The sequence below is a fragment of the Miniopterus schreibersii genome (assembly GCF_964146895.1).
Source record: "Miniopterus schreibersii genome assembly, chromosome: 7".
In the NCBI taxonomy this organism is placed as follows: Eukaryota; Metazoa; Chordata; class Mammalia; order Chiroptera; family Miniopteridae; genus Miniopterus; species Miniopterus schreibersii.
This window is the reverse complement of record NC_138108.1, coordinates 2,469,883-2,490,441: the sequence shown is the minus strand read 5'-3', so window position 1 is coordinate 2,490,441 and position 20,559 is coordinate 2,469,883. Positions and strand designations below refer to the sequence as shown.

At 56.4% G+C, this 20,559-nt stretch overlaps 1 protein-coding gene across 8 annotated transcripts in view; it reads left to right on the top strand.

Annotated features, from left to right (window-relative positions):
- AGAP1 (ArfGAP with GTPase domain, ankyrin repeat and PH domain 1) overlaps positions 1-20,559 on the top strand; it is a 340,037-nt gene that overhangs the window by 268,674 nt on the left and 50,804 nt on the right. For 2 of the 8 annotated variants that reach the window (XM_081141781.1, XM_081141780.1), the window contains one exon: positions 12,829-12,906. The exons of the other annotated variants lie outside the window; for them this stretch is intronic. In XM_081141781.1, the coding sequence (XP_080997907.1) occupies positions 12,829-12,906 (78 nt within the window). The remainder of the gene's footprint in view (positions 1-12,828; positions 12,907-20,559) is intronic. 8 annotated transcript variants of the gene reach the window in all.

The following is a 20,559-nucleotide window of genomic DNA, read 5'->3' as shown; positions in this document are numbered from 1 at the left end:
CTCCTCTCCTGGGGGCCTAAGCAGGTCTCATGCCCGTTGCTCCCGGGGGGGGGGGGGGGACACACTGTTATCTGCTCCCGAGACGCAGAGAAGCAGCCGGGGGGGCGGGGTGGGGGCGGCTTACAGGGACTTTGTAAGGTCACCGTGTCCTGAAGGAAATCCTGAACCTGAAGCCACACCTCAGGACTTTTTTGGGGGGACACCCTGTATTGCTGCTGATTTCCCACTGACAGCAAATAAATATACGACGTCAGGTTTTATTTCGTCTTTGAAGAACTGTGATACGTTTCTCAGGGCTCCATTTTTTTAATTTAGCGGACGCGCCGGTGTACAGCTATTTCAGCATCTCCCAGCCTGTCCCCCGCGTGCGATTCTATCCCAGTACTTGCAGGGTCCGTTCCCCGGGGCAGCAAGGTGACGCGAACGCCGCACCCGCGTAAACGTGGGACGGAGCCGCCGAGCCCCGGAGGCCAAGACCGGTGGGTCTGTCTTCACGCCCATCGCTCGAGCTGTTTAAAATAAAGATGGAACGCAGGAAAGTTTTCCAATAATTTCCTTCTGCATCGGGCTGTTCTCAGAGGTCGGGGGGGCTCAGACGTTTCCCACGATTGGCTGCGGACGCGGCGGTTCATTCCGCGTCCAGTTCCTCGCCGCCTTCCCAGCGCGCTCGGAGCGCTCCCGTAATTAGGGCGGCTCGCCCTGCGACCCCGTGTTCTCGTGAAGAAGTCTCCGTCTGGCTGAAGCGTGTCCCGTTAGGGCTTCATTTCTCTCATTGCTCCGCTGCTGGAAAATGCCTCTTACCTCTGATTGTCTTCCGTAATATCTTTTTGAATTGTGAGTCCGGGAGAGAAAAAAAAAGTGAAGATTCTCCACAGATTGAAACTTTCAGGAAATGCTTAGAGTCTCGCCGCCCGTGAAAACGAAGCGGCCAGCGTCACACGTGTCCGGGTTTTTATTCGGCTTCGGTCCTGGCCCACCCTGCCCACCCCACGCCTGGTCCAGAGAGGCCGCGTGTGGGCAATGGGTAGGATGGTGGCGGCGATGACCCCAGGCCGGCACGAGGACCCCAGCCTCCTGCTGTGAGTTCCGGCTCCGCCTGTCCCCGGTGGGGCGACCTGGGCCCGGTCCCTGTCTCCGGCCGCCTCGGGGCTCCGAGCTGTGAAATGGGTTGATGTGCTGTCTTGTCTGCGGGGACGGTTGTCAGGATCCCTGAGCGCGTCCCCTTCCGGGGGGCGGGACGCAGGCTGCCTCAGTCCTTTCCTGGGATTGCGTCCGTATCAGCCAGAGTGTTACTCAGGGAGCCAGTTGCCCGCCGTGTGTCTGGAGGTTGCATTGGGTCGCCTGAGAAAGGCTCGGGCACGGTGTGTTCTGACTCAGGCGGTCACTTGTTATGTTGCGCTTCTCAGGCGTCGCGGACAGGGACGGTCAGAGGACCCACCGACCGGCGCCTGCTGATAGGACAGTAATGGGATCCGGGGCTTGTTCCCGCCGCTTTGAGCGTTGAGCGGTGGACCATCGACTTGGCGTCCCGGCTAGTTTCTGTTATTTACCCCCCGCCGCGTGAGGACCTAATCGCCCTCCCCTCCGTAGCCTGTTGAATCCTGACTTTTCCCCCAGCCCGGGCACCCGGGCACCCGGGCACCCAGCCGGAGCGCAGGCCTCAGAACCCTGAGTTGGGTTGGTTCCCACCTGACATGAATTTCCCGGGAGAGGGCGCGTCGAACCGATCGGATTTTTACCGAAACTAGAGTCAGAGTCAGCATCTGGCACCGTCGAAACACCCGCGTTATTGTGAGTGTTGTTCGCGATAACACCTTTGGTTTACTCACAGCCCCACTGCCTGCCAGGCAGAGGACGGGGGAGAAGACAGACTGGAAGCAGCAGACGCGCTGCGTGCGGGGAGGCAGGCGGGTGACAGACGGCCTCCATCGGCCGCCGTGACCCGCAGACCAGGTTGGAACCCCAGGCACCTCGCGGCTGTGGGCGCCCCTCGGCCGGAAGCCCGTTGGGCGGGTCTGCTGCGGGTCCCGTTTCCCCCGAGGACCCTGCTCTCCCCGCCGCGCCGCGTCTGTCCGTCGTTGCCGGGCCTGTTTCTGTGACCCTCCGTCTCTTCCCTGCCTCGCCCCTCGCCCCAAGAAGCCCACCGCGCAGACGGATCCCGAGGTGAGCCGTGACGGAGCGCGGGGTTATTAGCCGCCCCGATCGCCCGGGCGCGGGAGCCGAGCTGCCACCGGGCTCGCAGGTGTGCGGAGATTAACGCGGGGCGTCCCGGCCGTTTGTCACACAAATGGCAGTGCCAATAAACCGAAACGCGATCAGTCATTTTTCTCCGGATTGAAACCTTTTATCAGTTGTGTCAGTTTCATTACTCAATAAACGATTAGCGGCCGCCGCCGCGGTTCCCGCCCCGCCCGGAGTTGCCGGCGAGGGCTGCTGCGGGCCGGGCGGCTGCCCCCGCGCCTGCGCCCCGGGTGCGGGCACCTTCAGCGCCCTCCCGTCCGGCCCGCGCTGGTTGCTGCCGCTCGACAGGCAGAGGGAGGGTGTCTAACGCGCGTCCTCTGGTTTTTAAGTTGCTCCGCGACACGGTTCGTTTCTCCTGCGGCTGAGATTAGGTGGCCTTCCTTTTGTACCTCCCACCGGGCCGTTTTTTTGAAATAACTTTGCCGCCCTAGCTGGTTTGACTCAGTGGTTAGAGCGACAGCCCGAGGACTGAGGGGTCCCGGGTTCGACTCCCACCAGGGGTACGTACCTGGGTTGGGTGGGGCCTGTGCCGGAGGCAAACAATCGGTGTGTCTCTCACATGGATGTTTGTCTCCATCTCCCTCCCCTCTCTCCCTCCCTCCCTTCCACTCTCTCTGAAAAGCAATGAAAAAAATATCCTCAGGTGGAGAGTAAAAATAAATTAAATAAATATTTTTGCCCTTTATTTTTTTACTCTTTAATTACAGTTGACATTCAGCATTATTTTTATTAGTTTCAGGTGTGCAGCAAAGTGGTTAGACATTTATATAATTTACAAACTGGCCCCCCTAGTCAGTCCAGTGCCCCCCTGGCGCCATACATAGTTGTTATAATATTCCTGACCGCATTCCCTGTGCTGTGCTTACATCCCCCCGATTATTCTGTGGCTGCCAGTCTGCGCTCCTCAATCCCCTCGGCTTTCACCCGACTCCCCTCCCCCTCTGGCAACCCTCAGGCTGTTCTCTGTATCTGTGAGTCTGTTTCTGTTTTGTTTGTTCATTTATTTCTCAAGATTCCACATAGAAGTGAAATCTTACGGTATTTGTCTTTCTCTGACTTATTTCACTCAGCATAACACCCTCTGGGTTCATCCATGCTGTTGCAAATGGTAAAATTTCCCTTTCTTTTTCATGGCCAAGTAATATTCCATCGTGTATATATATATATATATATATATATATATATATATATATATACACGTACCACAGCTTTTTTTATCCACTCACCTATTGCTGGGCACTGGGTTGCTTCCATATAGGGCTATTGTAAATAATGCTGCAGTGAACATAGACCATCAAAAGCAATAAAAAATGCTCATTCGGAAAGATCTGTGTTGTTTAACGTCAGGGCCACTCGTCTTGGTTGGGGAAGCGGTGCCGGGCCTCCTTGCGCCCAGGCCGGCGATGTCAGCGTGAGCGTGTGCTGGAGCCGGGAAGCCCCGTCGATCGGAGGAAGGAAGGGGATGGAGCCAGCGGCCGGGTCCGGGGGTCGCCTGTGTAGACGGGGAGTGTGTGCCGATCCCGTGACTAACGGGAGATTCCTTCTCACGGTTGAAAGAGCTACAGGTGACGTTCGGCGTCCCTCAGTTCAGAACGCTGCCAGATCCTGCTCGTCAGAAGCGCCTGCCTTTCTTCAAAAAAATTAGGAGCTACTGAGAGAGATTGATCTTGGCCATTTTTTTTTTTTTTTTTTTACTTTTTTACCCAAGTTTTGTTCTCATAAAATGCGATCCTACCACTGGCTAAAGTAGGAGAGGGGAGTAGCTCTGAGTTCACCGGCCTGTCATTGAGACCCTGTGCGGTTACCCTTCCAGGGCCATCGGGGGAGGAGGGCGGGTGTGCGGAGGACCCACGTTGCCCCTGATGAAGGCCTTTTGAAGCGTCACGGTTCTGGACGTCGCCCTGAGCTGGGTTCCCACCACTGTCAGCGGCATCTCCACGGTGCCCTCAGGCCTGCCGTCTGGGCTTTGCCGCTGTGTCTGTGATTTGGCCTCCGTGGCGTCCGTCGGGGCCGTGCGCAGGGCGTGTGCTGGGCAGGGTCTTACACGCGGATCCCTGCAGAGGTGTCGGGTGTATTGTTTGAGGAGACGGAGCTTGCAGGGCTCTGAGGCGCCCGGCTGCCCCTGCCACCCGTCTCCGGGACGCCCTGTATCCTCGCCCCCCGCAGGGGAGGTCGCCCGTCCCAGCGCCCGCACTTCTCCCGGTGGAGTTCCTCCCCGCCACCCCTCCTTCCTTCGCTCTGCGCGTGCAGAAGCTGCTTCAGGTCCGACTTTATGACAAAGGAGACCTGAAAATAACGTTAACAGTGTCGCCACCCCCCAGCCCACCCCCGCTCGAGGCTGTTGTTCGAGATTCTCGGGGTGGAAGAATTTCACCTGTTCCCCTTCCCCAGAGGCTCTTGCCCTCCGAGGGTGGGACTCATCCAGGCCCCCTGCCCGGGTGGGACGTTCAGACCCGGGAAAGGAGGGCCGTGCGGACGGACAGGCCCCGGGAAGAGCCGTCCTCAATGGCCGGATCTCACAGAATTATTGAATTTTACCAAAAGTTACAGAAATCTGCTTCATGACAGCATCTCACTCCATTTGTTTCATTTATTGCCTTGAACTCCTTAGGTTCTGAAATTAAGTCTGTTTCTTTAAATGACTGCATTTCCTGAGAATGAAGTCGGTACGTGTGAGTGGGAGGGGTCAGAGGGGCTGGATTTAAGAGCCCGACCAGCTCGTCTGACCGTCTGACCGTGGAGAGGCTGGGCGCGGGCAGAGGCCCTTGCAAAGGCGCCCCCAGTGCTTTCGGCCAGCGCCTCCCTCCCCGTGTCCCGCCTGCGGGCTCAGATGTTCCCCCTGCGGCTCCTGCGGCCCTGGCCTCCCGCGGTGGGGGGGGGGGGGGGGACGTGGCCTGTACGGAGGGAGGCCCAGCGTGGTACCCCTCCTGGTGTGTTGTCTCTCACACCTCGTGGCAGCTCTGGGATGGAGGTGACCCTCCTGTGCAGAGAAGGGGGCCCCGGCACCGAGCCCCGCGTCCCCCCAAGGCCGGCTGTGCACACCCTCAGCGTGACTTAGGGCTGCCAGCGTTGACTTTGGCCGCCTGGCCTGAGGCTGTCGTCACGGGTCCCCTCTGGGAAGTTACTGCCCCTCCGTCCCATCCCCCCACTTCCACGCGCCCCCTGTGGGAGGGGGGCCCGCGCACAGCGCCCCGGTAAGGAATGGGGAGCTGCGCCCCCTCCTTTAGGGGGAGCTGCCTACATGAATTTGGAATTCTCCTGCCTGGGAGATTGACCCCCACTTATTAATTTATTCAGTCATTTATATCCGTGGGGACTCCTGGGTATTTACTTTGTACTTTGTTCCCTTTTTTGCTCAGATAGCTCCAGCGTCAGCCACCGGGGCCCTTTCCGTTGGCTGCTGTGTCTTTCTGCCCCCCCCCCCCCGGTCTGTGTGGCACACGCGTGTGTGTGTGTGGGAGCGTGTGAGCACTTCCTTGCTCTCTGGAACCACGCGGCGCTCCAGGCCCATCCGCATGCTCCCCCCTCCGCCCCAGAACCGGCCGCTGCTCCAAGGAGCCCGGTTCTTCTCCCTCGACAGTGATGTCAGAACCCGAGATGCGGGGCCAGGTGCTCACTGCTCCTGGGCAATCATCACTTTTTGGCCCTCGGCGGACACAGCGAAGAGAAGAAATATACGTGTACACAAACATGCATGTACACACCTGTAAGTGCTTGGGTATGTCGCCGTCTGCGGCTCCGTTAAGTTAAACAGAATGTCATGTTTTTGGTAGCGTAGAGTTTGAAATGACTCGGCGTTTGCCTGTAAGGACTGGCTGCAGCTGCTCGGAAACTGGCCACGTAGCCCCCTTCCCTTTGAACATAGCTCGGGGCTCGGCCAGAGCTGCGCCCGCAAGTGTGACAGTTACGGGCGTGTGTGGATGACGAGCTGAACACGGGTGCGGACAGGCTGGTCGGCTTGGCCATAGAGCGGACACGGTTTATTCTCAGGATTGCCCTGATCTGGAGTGAACTTTGCTTTTGCAATAATATTAAAATAGCCTTCCAGTGTGTTGCGGCTTGAAGCCGAATTCTGTTGGCGTTTTGAAATTATTTTTCAATTAAAAGCAGCGAGACGTTTGCGGTCACTTCGCTGTGTCCGCTCTTGTGATACTCTTCCAGCCCCTCCTAGGATAGCAGAGACCTTGTTCCTTCACTGACCATAACCAGGGACCGTGCTGAAAAGCTGGGCCGTTTTCTAGCCCGAGCAGTTCTGTGGGGAGAAATCTGTTAGCGTTTAAAGGGCTGCATTTCCATAACCGCAGGGAGACGCAGTCGCCCAGAGTCCCCTCGTTCCCGCTCTGATCTCTGCACATACATGCCACGGCCCCCGCGGCCGGGCTCCTCGAACCCAAGTCCAGGGGCTGCTGGGGATCTCCGGGCAAGGCCCCCCCAAGCGGGAGGTGAAACAGTGCTTTCGGGAAGGTGTTTCCAGGAGTCTTCTCGGGTTCTGCCGGCCTCGGGGAAGGGGCCGTGATTGACGGACTCACCCCGAGGTGTCCTCCGCCGGGGGGGCGGCAGGAAGCGAGCTGCGGAGCCGGCAGATGAAACGCGCTGCTCGCGAGGCTGCGGCCGGCGGTCCAGTGATCACAGCCCCGCAGTGACAGCCCTGCGAGCCAGGCCCACGAGCCCCGTCGCGGGGAAATTGTTCCTTTGATTAGTCGCTCTAACTGCCCGTCGCCTTTGAAATACGATAGCGCAATTTGAAGTTTTATTAAAAAACTATTTTTTTTTTCTGGAATCGTTGACAAAGATTTTGTCTTTTAAAAAAAAAAAAAAAAAAAAGCCTGCAATATGTTCCGTCAGAGGAAATTGAGAAGAAATAAGAGAAGAGAGAAAAAAGAGAAAGGGGGAGACGGATGTTTCCCATTATCACTCCCTCCGCCTGGGGAAGCCCGAGGGGTCCGGAGGGGGGGGCGGCGGGGGCGGCCCTGCCGTCGGGGGCACGTTCAGCAGCCTGGCTCGCGCCTCACTTTCCCACCTGAGAATTCGGTTTTCCGCCTGTATCTGCTGAAAGGTAGCATGCAGTGCAAAGGGCAGGGAGCCCTGAGGCCGAGGAGCCCCGATTTCAACTTCCTAAGAAGCCACCTGCCCCCCCAAAAAATTCTCCCTTCTGCAAATGGACAGCTGCTCCATGAAGACAAGGAGAGAAGTTTCCAGGCCTCGGCGGCAGATGTATTTCTCACCTCCGCCTGACGTGCCAGCGGAAGGCCTGCGTCGCGGGTTCATCATAAAGGGTCCGTCCCGCGGACGTCACCTCCCATCTCCGTCCCTGGTGAAAGGCCTACGCTCGGGGCGTCGGAACGAAATACCCAATTAATTCCGGGGGCACTTGAACCCACCCTCTGCTCGCAGTGTGTTTCTCGGCCGAAAGGAAAACCCGCCCTCCACCTAATTGGAACTTCTGGTTTTATGGCGTATCCTGCAGTTTTTACTTAGTTTTTATTTTCGCTGTCTTCCAGGGTTAGTGGCATTTTCTGTCGGCGTCTGCCCGAGCCCACTGTGTAGACGCCCTGGCAGCTTGCAGATCCGAGAGTGGTAAACGAACTCACCGGCGTGGAAATTGTATTTGCTGTGAAGAGAGCCGTTATGAGTTATTAGAAATTGTATCAAAATTTTGTAATTAAGAGTTGATTGCTTATTTCAGAGTTTTACCGAGATGTTTTTTCCTGCCGTCTTTGGCGTTGAATTTTCAAAGGACGCTGGGCCTTGCTGGAAACTGCCGACGACCGAGCGATTCTGCTTCCCAAACACGAGTCCTGTCTTTGGCCTCGGGTTTTGCCTAATCCCCTCAGAGGCCCTTTCAGCAGACGTTTCAACACGACCCCTCCTCTGCGCCGCCGCCTCCAGGAAGCCCCCTTGCAGCGGAAGGAGCGAGTTCCCGTCGTGCGAGAGAATCTTCGGGGCTGCGTCTTGTGAAAAGAGCCGCTGCCTGGTGACAGGCGAGCAGACGCGTGCGCAGCCCTGTTGGGCACGTGGGGGTTCAGGCCGCCCCTACGAAAGGAATCGCCAATCTCCGGCCCCGCAGGGAAATCGCCACCGACAGGGATCGCAGGATACGGGGCGCGGGAAACTGCAGGTGACGGAAGACCACAGCGGAGCCCGTCCTGCCCGCGCCGGTCCCCGGGGACGGGCTTCCCAGAGAGTGTCCCGGTGCCAGCGGCGCCTGGACTGCCCCGAGGAACACAGGCAGTGTCCATACCGATGACATCTTTAAAAATAAATAGCGGATCAATAAAGATATATTTAAAAAATAAAAATAAATAGCGGGTGGTTCAGCAGTTAGAGTGTCGGCCTGCGCACCGGAGGGTCGAGGGTTCGGTTCCCAGTCGAGGGCACACACCTGGCCAGGGCGTGTGTGGGAGGCAGCTGATCAATGTGTGTCTGTCGAATAGATGTCTCTCCCCCTGTCTCTCTCCCCCCATCCCCTCCCCCTCTCTTCCACTCTCTCTAAAATCAATCGAAAAAATACCTTCGCTCCTCCGGCGAGGATTCATTTAAAAAATTAATAAAATAAAAATAAAAATGACTGCACGCCTGGTGCGTGTGGGGTCGTGCGTGTGGGGTGTCCCGTGGCTTCTCCGAGAGACAGGCGTGCACCCTCCCGAATGAATGCAGGGGGGTGTTTGTTTCATTCTGAGACAAGCCGTTCTGAGAAGCGAGGGGCTCACCCTCTTCACCCAGCCCCCTGCTCCTTGGGGGTAAAAAGACCCTGTTAGTTCTCAGGGTGGATTCCGGGCCTGCAGAGCCTCCCCTCCCAGCCGGTCGGCCTCCCCGGGACGTGATTCACGCCCCCTTGAGCATCAGCAGGGCGCCCAGGGCTCGCCTGCGCACCTTCCCAGCTGCACCGTTTTTAAATCGGCTGCCTGAGGAATATTTATCTACGAAGAGTCTGGAGACTGGAGGTGACGTTAGCATAAGTCCGCGGCCTCCTGGTGCAAACTCTCCTGGAGGACAGTTTGGGATAAAACCTGCTGGCCGGAGCCGGCCGTGGACTGTTTCGATTCCTCTGTCGAGCGCTGCTCAGGAGAGGCTGGCGTCGGAGGCCTGCTGCCTGTCACCGGCCCTCAGGCTCCCACGCGTTGTAGGAAGGAAAATATTTTGCTCAGAGAAACGAAATAGAAATTTTCTTTTAAGATAAAATTTTGAGACGCCTGTGATCATCGCACAGACTCACATGAAAAGCCGTAGCTCCCACAGAATGAGGCCACGTGGAATAATTGGGCGTCGTTAAGCCTAAGTGATTCCAGCGACTCTCAGCGCAGCGCGCGATCTGCGCGGTTTTCCTTCCCCGCCTCTGAGGAAGCGGGACTGGGAGTGATTACGAGGCAGTGGCCAGTGATCAGGCCACACCTCGCTCCGTCCCCAGACACAAAGTCTGCAACGACCAGACGCCTTGAGAAACGTCTGTGAATGAGAGGTCACACCAGCCTCTCTTAGGGATGAGCAGCAGTTGAGACTCGGAGGAGCTAGGTGACAGCCACCCACCTGCCCGTGGGGTGACCCAGGACCCAAAAAATCAGTCGTCAGACGTGGGCGTCAGCAGGGCTGCTTTCCGGGGGGCCACGTCACGTGGCATCCCGGGTGCACGTGCCGGCACACTTGTCCACAGTGGTTTGTTTTGTTTTTTAATACATCTTTATTGATTTCAGAAAGAGGAAGGGAGAGGGAGAGAGAGATAGAAACATCAGTGATAAGAGAGTCATTGATCGGCTGCAGCCCGCAACCCGGGCATGTGCCCTGGCCTGGAATCGAACCCTGATCGCCTGGATCCTAGGTCGATGCTCAACCACCGAGCCACGCCCGGCCGGGCTACAGTGGTATTTGGGTACCAGAGGCACGGCGGTCACTCTCCGTAACTCAAAGACGGCCTTACAAGCTCCGCTGCTAACAACGCCTTCAGTGCGCACCTGCAGGCCGTCTCCGTTCGCTTTAGGGTAAGTTAACAATACCCTGTACATGGCGGCAGACTTGTGCCTTCCCGGTTTGGGGGTGTCCCTGTACTGCCTTAACCTGCCCTTTTCAAAGTGTGGACCTTTCTCATGCTTAGAAAGCGCATCCCTGCCCTGGCCGGTTTGGTTCGGTGGTTAGAAGGTCGGCCTGCAGACTGAAGGGTCCCGGGTTCGATTCCAGCCAAAGGAACATCCCCGGGTTGCAGACTAGATCCCTGGCCGTTGTTGGGGTGCGTGTGGGAGGCAGCCAATCAGTGCGTCTCTCTCATCGATGTTTCTCTCCCTCCCTCCCTCCCTCCCTCCCACTCTCTCTGAAAAGCCACAGAAAAATAAGGTACATCCCAGCCAGTACAGGGAGACTCCCATCCCGCATGTTCGGCTCTTGACGGTCAGCTGTGTGTCCCGTGCAGCCCTGGCTGTGACGTGCGTGTGGCAGTCTTGTCTCTCGCCTGAGCTCACCCTTCGCGTTTTGGAGCCACGATGGGGAGAATTCGGTCTCGCTAGCGGCTTCCTGTCCCCGGGCGGCTGCCTCCTCTGCCGGCCCAGGCTGGGGTTCAGAGAGTTCTGCTGAATGTGCAGGTCTCAGGGAGGGGGGTCAGTCCGTCTGCGTCCGGGGCTGGCCATTCGTTCGCAGCAGATCGGACGTTGTGTGTTGGGGCTGTGTGTCCACTGTGACTGGCATTCGTGTTCTCAGACATTTGAGGCGGTTCTGGGACATCACGCCATTGAAGCAGCTGCCTCAGGCCTTGCGACTGGCACCTGTGGGCGGAGGAGGGGAGACTCGCTTATCTCATAAGCACAGTAGTCCCGTATTAAACACTGACCCGGGGCTCACGCTCTGCCGCCTTGTGTCCGGTAACAGGTGAAATTCCAGCATTCAAATAATAGTTTCTGAGTTGACCCTTAATGTGTATCAGTCAAGAATCTAGTGACCTTTACCCAGACGTTTATTTTATTTTAATTGTTAGTCTAACAACAAACCATTTTTTTTTAATAAAGTAAAATAATTGTTTTTGTGAAAAATAAATAACAGTGACAAAAATCAAAATAAGTTAGCCTGCATTTAAGTGGAAGAAACTATATTTCTGAAACTGTTTTTCTGAAAAAACTGAATTTCTTAATTAAAACAAAGGCTGCCCAGAAAGTGTAGTTTTTTGGGCCGGTCCACAGGAAGTCCTCAAGAATCGACCCCTGTTCCAGAGGCCTGAGGGCAAGGGGACACTGCCCACACGGTGGCCAAGGTGCATGGCGCTCAGATGGGGCTGGGTGGCGACTCCTGGGCCCACTCGGTGCGGTGCCTCCGTCTCCCTTAGAGGTGAACCGGCAGCCGCGTCGCACAGAACCTCAGGTTTTATCGATGGTCCTACGATTGTATTTTCAAATTGGAGCTTCTAAGCTGGCGGACTCGGGGCGGTCGATGCCCCGGGAGATGAATGCCGGTAGCAGGACCTTGGTATCAGCCAGGAACAGTCATTTGTTCAGCAGAAGGAAAAGGCATGGCATTTCACACATTAAAATTGATTATTTCATCAATAGGTTAATAGGAAACCAGGCTGTGAGCGCACTTCCTGCCTGGGCGTCGTACAGGGATGGGCCACCAAAGTATGAAAAATGCCAGGCCCAAGGCAGGCCGGCCAGAGAGCCCCCCACACCCTCCCTGCAGGGCCGCCCAGCCCTCCTATTTATATGTAAATGCAGGCGGAGGTAAGTTTGCAGCCTCTCGCTGGCGGCTGCTTTCTGGAACTTGAGAATTTCGGGCCGAGATGCCGGAGCATCGCTATTGAGATAATTCAGGCCCGGCTTTCGCTCTGTGAGCGCGCCCGTTACACCTGAGGAGCCTGGGAATTATCCTCCGAGCGTCTCGAAAGGCAACACTTGAAAACAGGATAGTTTGGGTCCCTGTGTCTGAGGCACATTTGTAGTGGTGGGAACCGGAAGCCCCCTCCCCAGGTGTGCTGTCACCTGGGACAGGTCCTTAGGGGTCACCTGGGACAGGTCCTTAGGGGTCACCTGGGACAGGTCCTTAGGGGTCACCTGGGACAGGTACCTTACAGATACCTCCAGGATGTAGAGGTGAGGGGCACGTCTCCGACACTTAGATTTGGGGGGGGGAGGACTTCACCTTGCCCCAGCTCTGGGTGTTAGGACCTCTGTCCCCTGGCACACGCAGGAGCTGCTCCCCCCCGGGCTCCCTTGCTGCGATTTGCTGTCAGGTTTTGCCAAATCACTGGGCTTATGGCTCCTGGCCTCGCAGCCCCCCAAGGACACGGCCAGCCTGGCACTGCTGGGAGAGGCCAGGAGTAACGCCCAGCAGGGGGGCAGGGGCCCGTGGCCTTCCTCGCCCTGGCCTGGCCGCTGATTCTGCGCAAACCTAATGCTGGCGGCCCCACCCCCACCCCACCCGAGTCCCCGGGGGCTGCCTGGGTGGGGGGAGCAGAGGCCCGCGGGGACCCACCAGCGCCCATCCCCCACCCTCGGGACCGGCCGGTGGTGACGTCACGCGCCGCCCTGACGTTTCTCTTCTCCCCTTTTCATCTGATTTCTTCTGTTTGTTTCCTCTCTCCTCCCCCCTCCCCCCTCTGCTCTCGGGATGCAGCCAAACGCAAGGCGTGGAAACTAAACCGTGTTGGTAGCCTGCGAAATATATACAGCAGCAGCAGCACCAACACCGAAGGTAACGCGCCCGCGCGCAGCGCCCCCTCCCGGCCGCCGCCGGCCGCGCCCGCGAAGCCTGACCTTTCCCTCCGTCCCGCGCGGCCGTGCGCGACTCGCTCCGGCAGCCTATTTCCATCTCTCTCTTTTTTTTTTTTTTTTTTTTTTTTTGCTTTTTGCTTTTGCCTTATCCATGCGGGCCCTCAATGTAATATTTCCCAAGTTATTACCGTTTTTAAAAGTGTTAGCATCAGGTGTAATGATCTGTGGCCGAGCACAATAGCGCGCCGTGACATTTAAGCAACAGTCTTAATTTGTTTTGCCGACGCGCTCCATCCAGAGGCGGCGGCCGGGCCATTTGCATGGGCTGCCACCGCTTGTAAATTCAGGATATTGTCGTGTTTCTAAAGGTCGGCCGGTGCCAAAGTTCACAAATTGACTCGAGTTGCTTTTTTTTCCGGCCCCCCGCGAAGACAGCCGTCGCTGCTTTGGTATAATAGCAGATTGGATTTCTGATCCCCCCCTCCCCACCTTCATTTGAACAACACAATTATAAATTGCCTTTCTTTATGATTACAAATGTCAGGGGTCAGCATTATTGCGATGCCAGGCAAGGGAGCCCCGCCGCCCGCCGCCCGAGCCTTCCCGCCCGAGCCTGGCGAACATGACGTGGGATGCAAAACAGGTCACAATCCAGCGATCTCGGCATAATGGGGGGATGCTTTTTTTTTTTTCCTTCACTTAAGTGCGAGCCAAATGGGTCAGGTAATCGCCAGCCCGCGCCCTAACACTAATTGACTTATTTGGGGAAGATTATAACTGTAATATTTTTCTTAATGTCACCGTTTTCTGGGCCGTTGGTTTCAGCGATTGCCAAGCAGTGGCATTAAATCTCTTGTAAATTTTAAATTGCGCGGTATTTCTGTAAACAAGTCCCCCTCTTCACATCCCGGCCATTAACCTCTGCTGATTTATATCACGGCCTTTCCCTTCCTTCCACAATTACTCCCTCTCTCGCCGCCGAAAGCTCTGCTCTCGGCCAGGGAAAAATAAAAAATGCATCCGGAAAACAAAACTACATTTTCACGATGCCTGTTAAAGACCAATTTTTTTAACATATTCTTTGTTTTCATTCCTCAAGGGGGAATTGTCATCCGCTAAGGTGCCAATGGAGCTTGACCCCCGTGGTATCTTCAAGAAAGATAAAACGAGAGAGAAATAATAGCATTTTAGCAACAGTCCCATTCAGTATCATTTCTGTTGTATTTGAAAGGGTCTTTAAATGCTCATTCACTGTGGGGTTTTTTTTAACTTTTTTAAAAAACACACGTTTTTATTGATTTTAAAAAGAGAGGAAGTGAGTGGAAGAGATGGAACATCAGTGATGAGAGAGAGTCATTGATCGGCTGCCTCCTGCATGCTCCTCCCCTCTCCCCCTCCCCCCAGGATCCTGCCCAAAACCCAGGCAGGTGCCCTGACCTGGAATCGAACCTGTGACCTCTTGGTTCATGGGTCGACGCTCAACCAACTGAGCCACACCAGCCGGGCATCGTTCACTATTTTTTAACGTCAGCTTCTCAACGTAAGGTGCCTATCATTTCATTGTGTCCTTAGCAGAAATGTTTTCTTTTGTATGTGGATGCATTTGTCACGACAGGTTTGTTTATTGAGTTACAGCCTTAAAAAAATGAGTTACGGACGTTCGGTTTTACATGTGGTCATATATAAAGTTGGGGGGCAGGAAGGAGACAGACATTCCCCCGAGACTTGCTGGTGCCCCCCCCCCGGAGGCACTGGCGGGCTGGAGCTCATGACAGGTGTGACGATCTGCAGAAGTGGCAGCTTCTCAGCATTGACCCATCAGGTAACGCAGAGCCTGCCCTGCCCGGCGCCCTGCGGGGGAGGCGTGGTGACGTGGTGACAAGTGCCTCTCTCGGAAATCTGTAAATACCAGGTGACGCTGCAAAGCTGGGGTCTCTCAGTTGATTGCCAGCAGCTCCCAAAGGCAGCCCTGGGCCTATTGGGGTAAATAATGACCCCAGAGCCAGTTCTCCCTCCCAGTCTCATGTCTGCTCAGTGCTCAGTTACATCTATGAATCTTCAATTAAGCGACACGATCATTCTTCATTTACTTTGGATTTCTTTTAAGATTAATATCTCTGCCCACACAATCTCATTTCATATGGCCTTTAATAGTATATCACTGAATTCGTATAATTGCATAAAATAAATTATCAGAGTGCCCCTCTGATCTCCAGTCTCTGGGTGTATGTCACACACACTCCGTCTGTGAAATGATTCCTTATGGAAATTCACGTCCTGAGCATTCTGACTTCTACTGTGACCCGAGGCCTTGAGTGTTACACCAGGCGGACCTGCCCCAGGTGGAGTGTTTCTTAAAGTGGTCCCCTCGGTACCCAGAAGACACCGCGGACTGCGGGGTTTCCTGCGCAGTTAGAACTGTGGTTCCAAACCCGCCCGGCCGTGGGGAAACACGGGCCTTGGAGAACACGCGTGGTGGGCACAGCTGCGGGCCCGGGGCTGGGTCAGTGCCCACACCCCTCCCTCCGCTGGGTGGCCAGGACGTGAGCAGCCCGTTTACAAGGCAGCTGACCCGGTGACCACTCCGTCCACCGCCCAGTGTCCGTGGTCACAGTTCTGAGTTTGGTGGTTCCTGGGTCTCGCCCTCCCCACTTGAGGTTCTTTCTCTAAAAGGAGACTCTAGAACCTACCTGGAAGCATAACGGAAGGTGAGAGGAGCCGGCACTCACCTCAGAGCCGGGCACGGGTGACGGTGACCACGGCTGTCCTCAAACCTTTATAAAGACCTGATTTATATAAAAACAACTCGGAGAGCACACTCTACGCAGCACACCCGGAACCGTGTTTGGGGCCCGTGGAATGTCCCCGTTCCTGGCGGAGCCGGCCAAGGCAGGCCCTGCCCACGCCAACAGCAGCAATCAAGGTCTCAGCCTCGGGAAGCCCTGTCCTGGGAAATCATCCAGAATTGACTGTTAGGGGACGGAAGCAAGATGGCTGGGTTTTCCAGCCCTGACTCTTAAAACGGCGACATTGATCATCGCGCTCCGAGCGGCACCGGGCGGGGGGCGGGGCACCCACACCTGCGGCCAAGTCTCCAGATTCCCACGCTGGGCTCGGAGCAGAGAACGGAGCTCTGGGCCGCCCGGCCTGGCCGAGCCCAGGCCTGACTCTGGACAGTGACGGGCAGGAGCTGGGATGAGTGACAGACACAGGGCGCTGCTCAGGGGCTGGGGAGAAACAGCCGACGCCTCTAGTTTCTCTGCCTGCACCACAGCCGGGCGTCAGCAGGTGCCAGGACACGTCTTACAAACCATCTCCCGCATCCTGAGATGTTTTCAGTTTCCGGTCCGATAATTCATATTTTTTAGCGCTTTGCTTTAGACACTCTCCTTAATTTAAGAACTGCGTGGCCCCCGGCCGGCGTGGCTCAGCGGTTGAGCGTCAACCCGTGAACCAGGAAATCGCACTTCGACTCCCAGCTGGTGCTGACCTGGCCCTTTCCCCTGTGTCTGGAGATGCCGGCCTCCTCTGTGTCTCGGGAGAATCTGCTGTGATAACGTTTGGCAGCAGACATCCCTGGCGCTGTGACCTCCCTGCGGGGACTGGCTTCCTCGGCTTCAACCCCGCTCGTGTCCTAAACGGAGCACCGGCAGCCCCTCCGCGGGGCTCGGGCCAAACCAAGCTGTTCAACAAACGCAGAGCTCGCAGAAACACTCGCCTGAGGACCGTGAACTGCACGTCTCCCTAGTGACCAGAAAAAGTGGTGCTTTTCTGTTTGTTTAAAATAAATAACTTCTGCAGTGGGAGGGGGGAATGTTTCTATATTGTGTTTTCTTTTGTTTGGTTGGTTTGGTTTTTTTTGCACAATCTTGGGCCATAATCTCCAGGCTTCCTTCACATTTATCTTTTCCTACAAAAATGGAAGAAAGCCCTGGCCGGCGTGGCTCCACGGTTAGGGCTTCAGCCCGCGCACCGGAAGGTCTCGGGGTTCGATTTCCGTGAGGGGCACGTACCTGGATTGCGGGTTTGATCCCCAGCCCTGATTGAGGGCCCGTGCGGGAGGCAAGCTATCGATGTGTCTCTCTCGCATTGATGTTTCTCTCTCCCTCTCTCCCGTCCTTCCCTCTACTGTCCCTAAAAATCAATGGGAAAAATATCCTCAGGTGAGGGTAAAAAAATAAATAAGCAAAAGTGGAAGAAAAATTGAAAAGGAATAAAAACTGACTTTTTATATTACGGTGGATTTGGGCTGACATCGTAAACACGAGTGGTTTTCACCACAACCGGGTGAACGATCTAAACCGTGTTCCCGTGGAAGACACGCTCGGAAAGCAGGCACCTTGACGTAGTTTACAAATTGCGTGGCTCCAAGAGAGTGGCATGAAAGCCCAGCGCAGTGGATGTGGCCACGCGTGACCTCGCAGCCCGGGGCTGGCCTACCTAGCCGGCGCCTTCCCCCTCAGTTTCCGACGGTGATTCGCTGATAGCGGTTCCCTGAAGAGCTGGGTTAAGGGGGCTCGGAGGCTGCATCAGGCTCCCTGGGGTGGGCTGTGAATGTCCTTCCCAGCTGGAGAAAGCGAGGAAAACACACCTTCATCCCGGTCCAGCGTGGCCTCCCTGGTGGATTAGCTGATGTGGAAGGGGCGGGGTGGCCTGGCCCCAGGGGCCCCCCGCTAGAAGTCAGGAGGGGCAAGTGCCTTGCAGAAGAGAGGACCCCAAAAGTGGGAGCCCAGGACCTCAAGAAGGTGAGGGAAAAGTGGGCCTGGGGATTTGGGCAGAAACAGAGAAACCATTGCTAGCGCTCACTTGTTAGTGAGGGAAAAATGCCCTTGCCAAAGGTCTGCATTGCTGCCGGCATGTCCGTCGGGGCCCTGCCCTGTACCCTAAAACCAGTGTCCAGATTCTGCGGCAACAGAGGGTGGCTGTTTCCCTGCGAGCCTCCGCTGTTCTACCCTGAGATCATTTCTAAGTGGTGACCACGTGGAGGCCTCGGGCTTTGCGGACTCTGCAGGTGGACACACGAGTCCTCCATGCTGAGCGTGGCCCTGTCTGCACAGTTAGGTGACACTTTCCATCCTATGTTCGTCCTTAAATACATCGGGAAGAACACTTATCTGTGCGGTAGAAATGGGTGTTGGCGTCTGGGTTCCAGGTGTGTAGGGATCCCAGGATTGGACTCAGTGTCCCCATCGGGTCCTTGGAGGCCTTGGACGGCTGACCCCTGCAGGCAGGTCGTGTCCTGAATTCAGAAGGCAGGAGCCTGCTTGGCGTCGCTGTGCACACCACACCTGACTCTCAGGTCCGGGAGCCGTCCTGCGCCGTCTGGCACAAGGTCTGGATCCTCAGGGCCGTTCTCCCTGAACCCCCCTGAAGACAGACGGATGCATCTGTCCATCCCTTCTCCACTGTCACCGCTCCCCTGACATGCATCCTGGTCAGGCACCTCCTGTTGAAAACAACTCCCAAATGTGGAGCCCTTGCAGCTGCTTTGAGCCCTTTAACCCTTTGCTGGAATTCCGCAAAAATAATTGATGACTGATTGGCCCATTAACCTTTAAAAAAAAAAAAAGTTTGCCAGCCCGGCCTGGTGTAATGAGGAGGGCTTCCTTGTGAGACCCGGCTGATGGCTGAGCGGCGGGCCCCCGAGGAGGCGAAATGAGCCCCGCGGGGCCTCGTCTGCATAGCAACTGGACGCAATTAGTGTAATATCCGGTGTTATTAATGTCGCGGGGAATAATTGGGAAGGTTGGTTTCGACAGGTTCACGGCGCTAAAATACTATTATGGTGGACCTTTCCACAGCTCGCCGTTAAACACAGAAAACGGTTTAACTCCCCATGCGCCCAATCACAAAACTTTATTAAACAGCCGGGCCTGGGAACGTCACGCTGGGAACCAACACCGCGCTCCTTTCTTTCTGGCCGTGGGTGGGGCGGGACCTTGATTTCTCACCATCGGGGACCAGCGGCTGGAATTTCACTGATCCCCCCCCCCCAATTGTCTCTCCAACTAAGAAACACACTTTTGCCCTGGCCGGCGTGGCTCAGTGGTAGAGAGTCAGCCTGGGCGCTGAGGGTCACGGGCTCCGTTTCCAGTCAAGGGCACACACCTGGGCTGCAGGTAGGTCCCAGGCCCTGGTTGGGGCTTGTGCTGGAGGCACCCAATCCGTGTGTCTCTCACATCAGTGTCTCCCTCTCTCTCTCCCCCTCCCGCCCTCGCTCCCTTCCACGCTCTAAAAATGAATGAAGAAAATATCCTCAGGTGAGGCTTAATGAAAAAGAAAGGAAAGAGAAGAAACACTTTTTGGGTGGGCGTCGTCGGGAACGTCTACGAGCAGAATTCCATTGTACGGAATGAGTTAAATACAAGCCACGGAAATTGCCGCCAAGAGTGGGTTTGCGTGAGCGAGATGGAACCACTCGAAATGAGACGGGACAGCGGCCGTGCTCGCCGCCCGCGTGCTCATGCGTCACGTTGCTAATGCGGCCAACAGAGAGGAGAAATGCCGGCCTGCCTCTGACCCACCGGCCTCACGCTGCCCATTATTGCTTTTCTCATTTTTTATGCGGTTGCCGATCGCTAAAATATCGTCGCGGAGCCCCTTCCTGAGATGATGGGATCCCTCCGCCCTCGGTGATTTCAGTAGGATTTCCCAGCTGGTAACAGTTCTTCTTCCAACATGTTAATGTCCTTTCTGTGCAGAAGGAGGGAAGCTGCTTGGGGTCCAAGGGTGTCCTGCTGGTTACCTAAGGAGGGCAGTAGCCGCTGCCCTGATGGGAGTCAGTCTAGAGATTGTCCAGGCGGTGAGCCGGTGAGGAGACCCGGCAGCACCAGGAGTAAGTAAAAATGACAGAAAAGTGGCTGGGAAGGTGAGAGGCCCTGCCGGCTCCTAGGACGCCCTCGGAGAGAGCTTTTTCCTAGTGTCCGCGTGTTTGTAAAAGGGACAGAGCAGTGCTGGCCACCGGGAGAGGGACACAAGCAGGGGACGCCTGTCAGTCCCTGGCACAGAATGGAGCCCAGGAGCGTTGTTTTTCTGTGCCTGTTACTCCGTTGCCGAGGCCTCCGACAAGGAAACAATGTATTCCTTCCTGAAAGTCACAGGTAACATTGAAACGCCTCTGCTCTATGCGCCTTGTTACTTGTTTCAATCTGGGGAGGAGAGAAGTCACGGGGCAGGAATCCCGGCTGTATCTGTAGGTATTAACATATTACCCTGGGGGGGGGGCACGTGAAGACAGGACCCGGGGAGCACGGGACGCCCTCAGCACAGCTGGGGCCTGTTTGGCGATGGGCGTGTGGCGTGATGGCAGCCAGGCTCCGCGCTCAGGTGTGAACCCCTCGCTCAGGAAGCGGGGCGGCCCGGCTCCTCGTAAAACCATCTTCCCCGCAGCCGGGAGTCCACAGGACGCTGGGCTGCCCTCCCCGCCTCCCGCGCGCCCCCTGGGAGCTGGCCCAGTGTCTGCGCCCACAGCTCAGGAGGGGCCCCTCAGCGGGCCCGCCCGGCGCTGGGAGAGGCACCGTCGCCTCCGTTCGGGAGCCGCTGCGGGGCCCTCGTGGGCCAGACTGGAGGGTCGTCTTCTGCATGTAGGCCGAGCCGTTCCGTTAAAACAAAAAACTTCCCAGGCCCTGGCCGG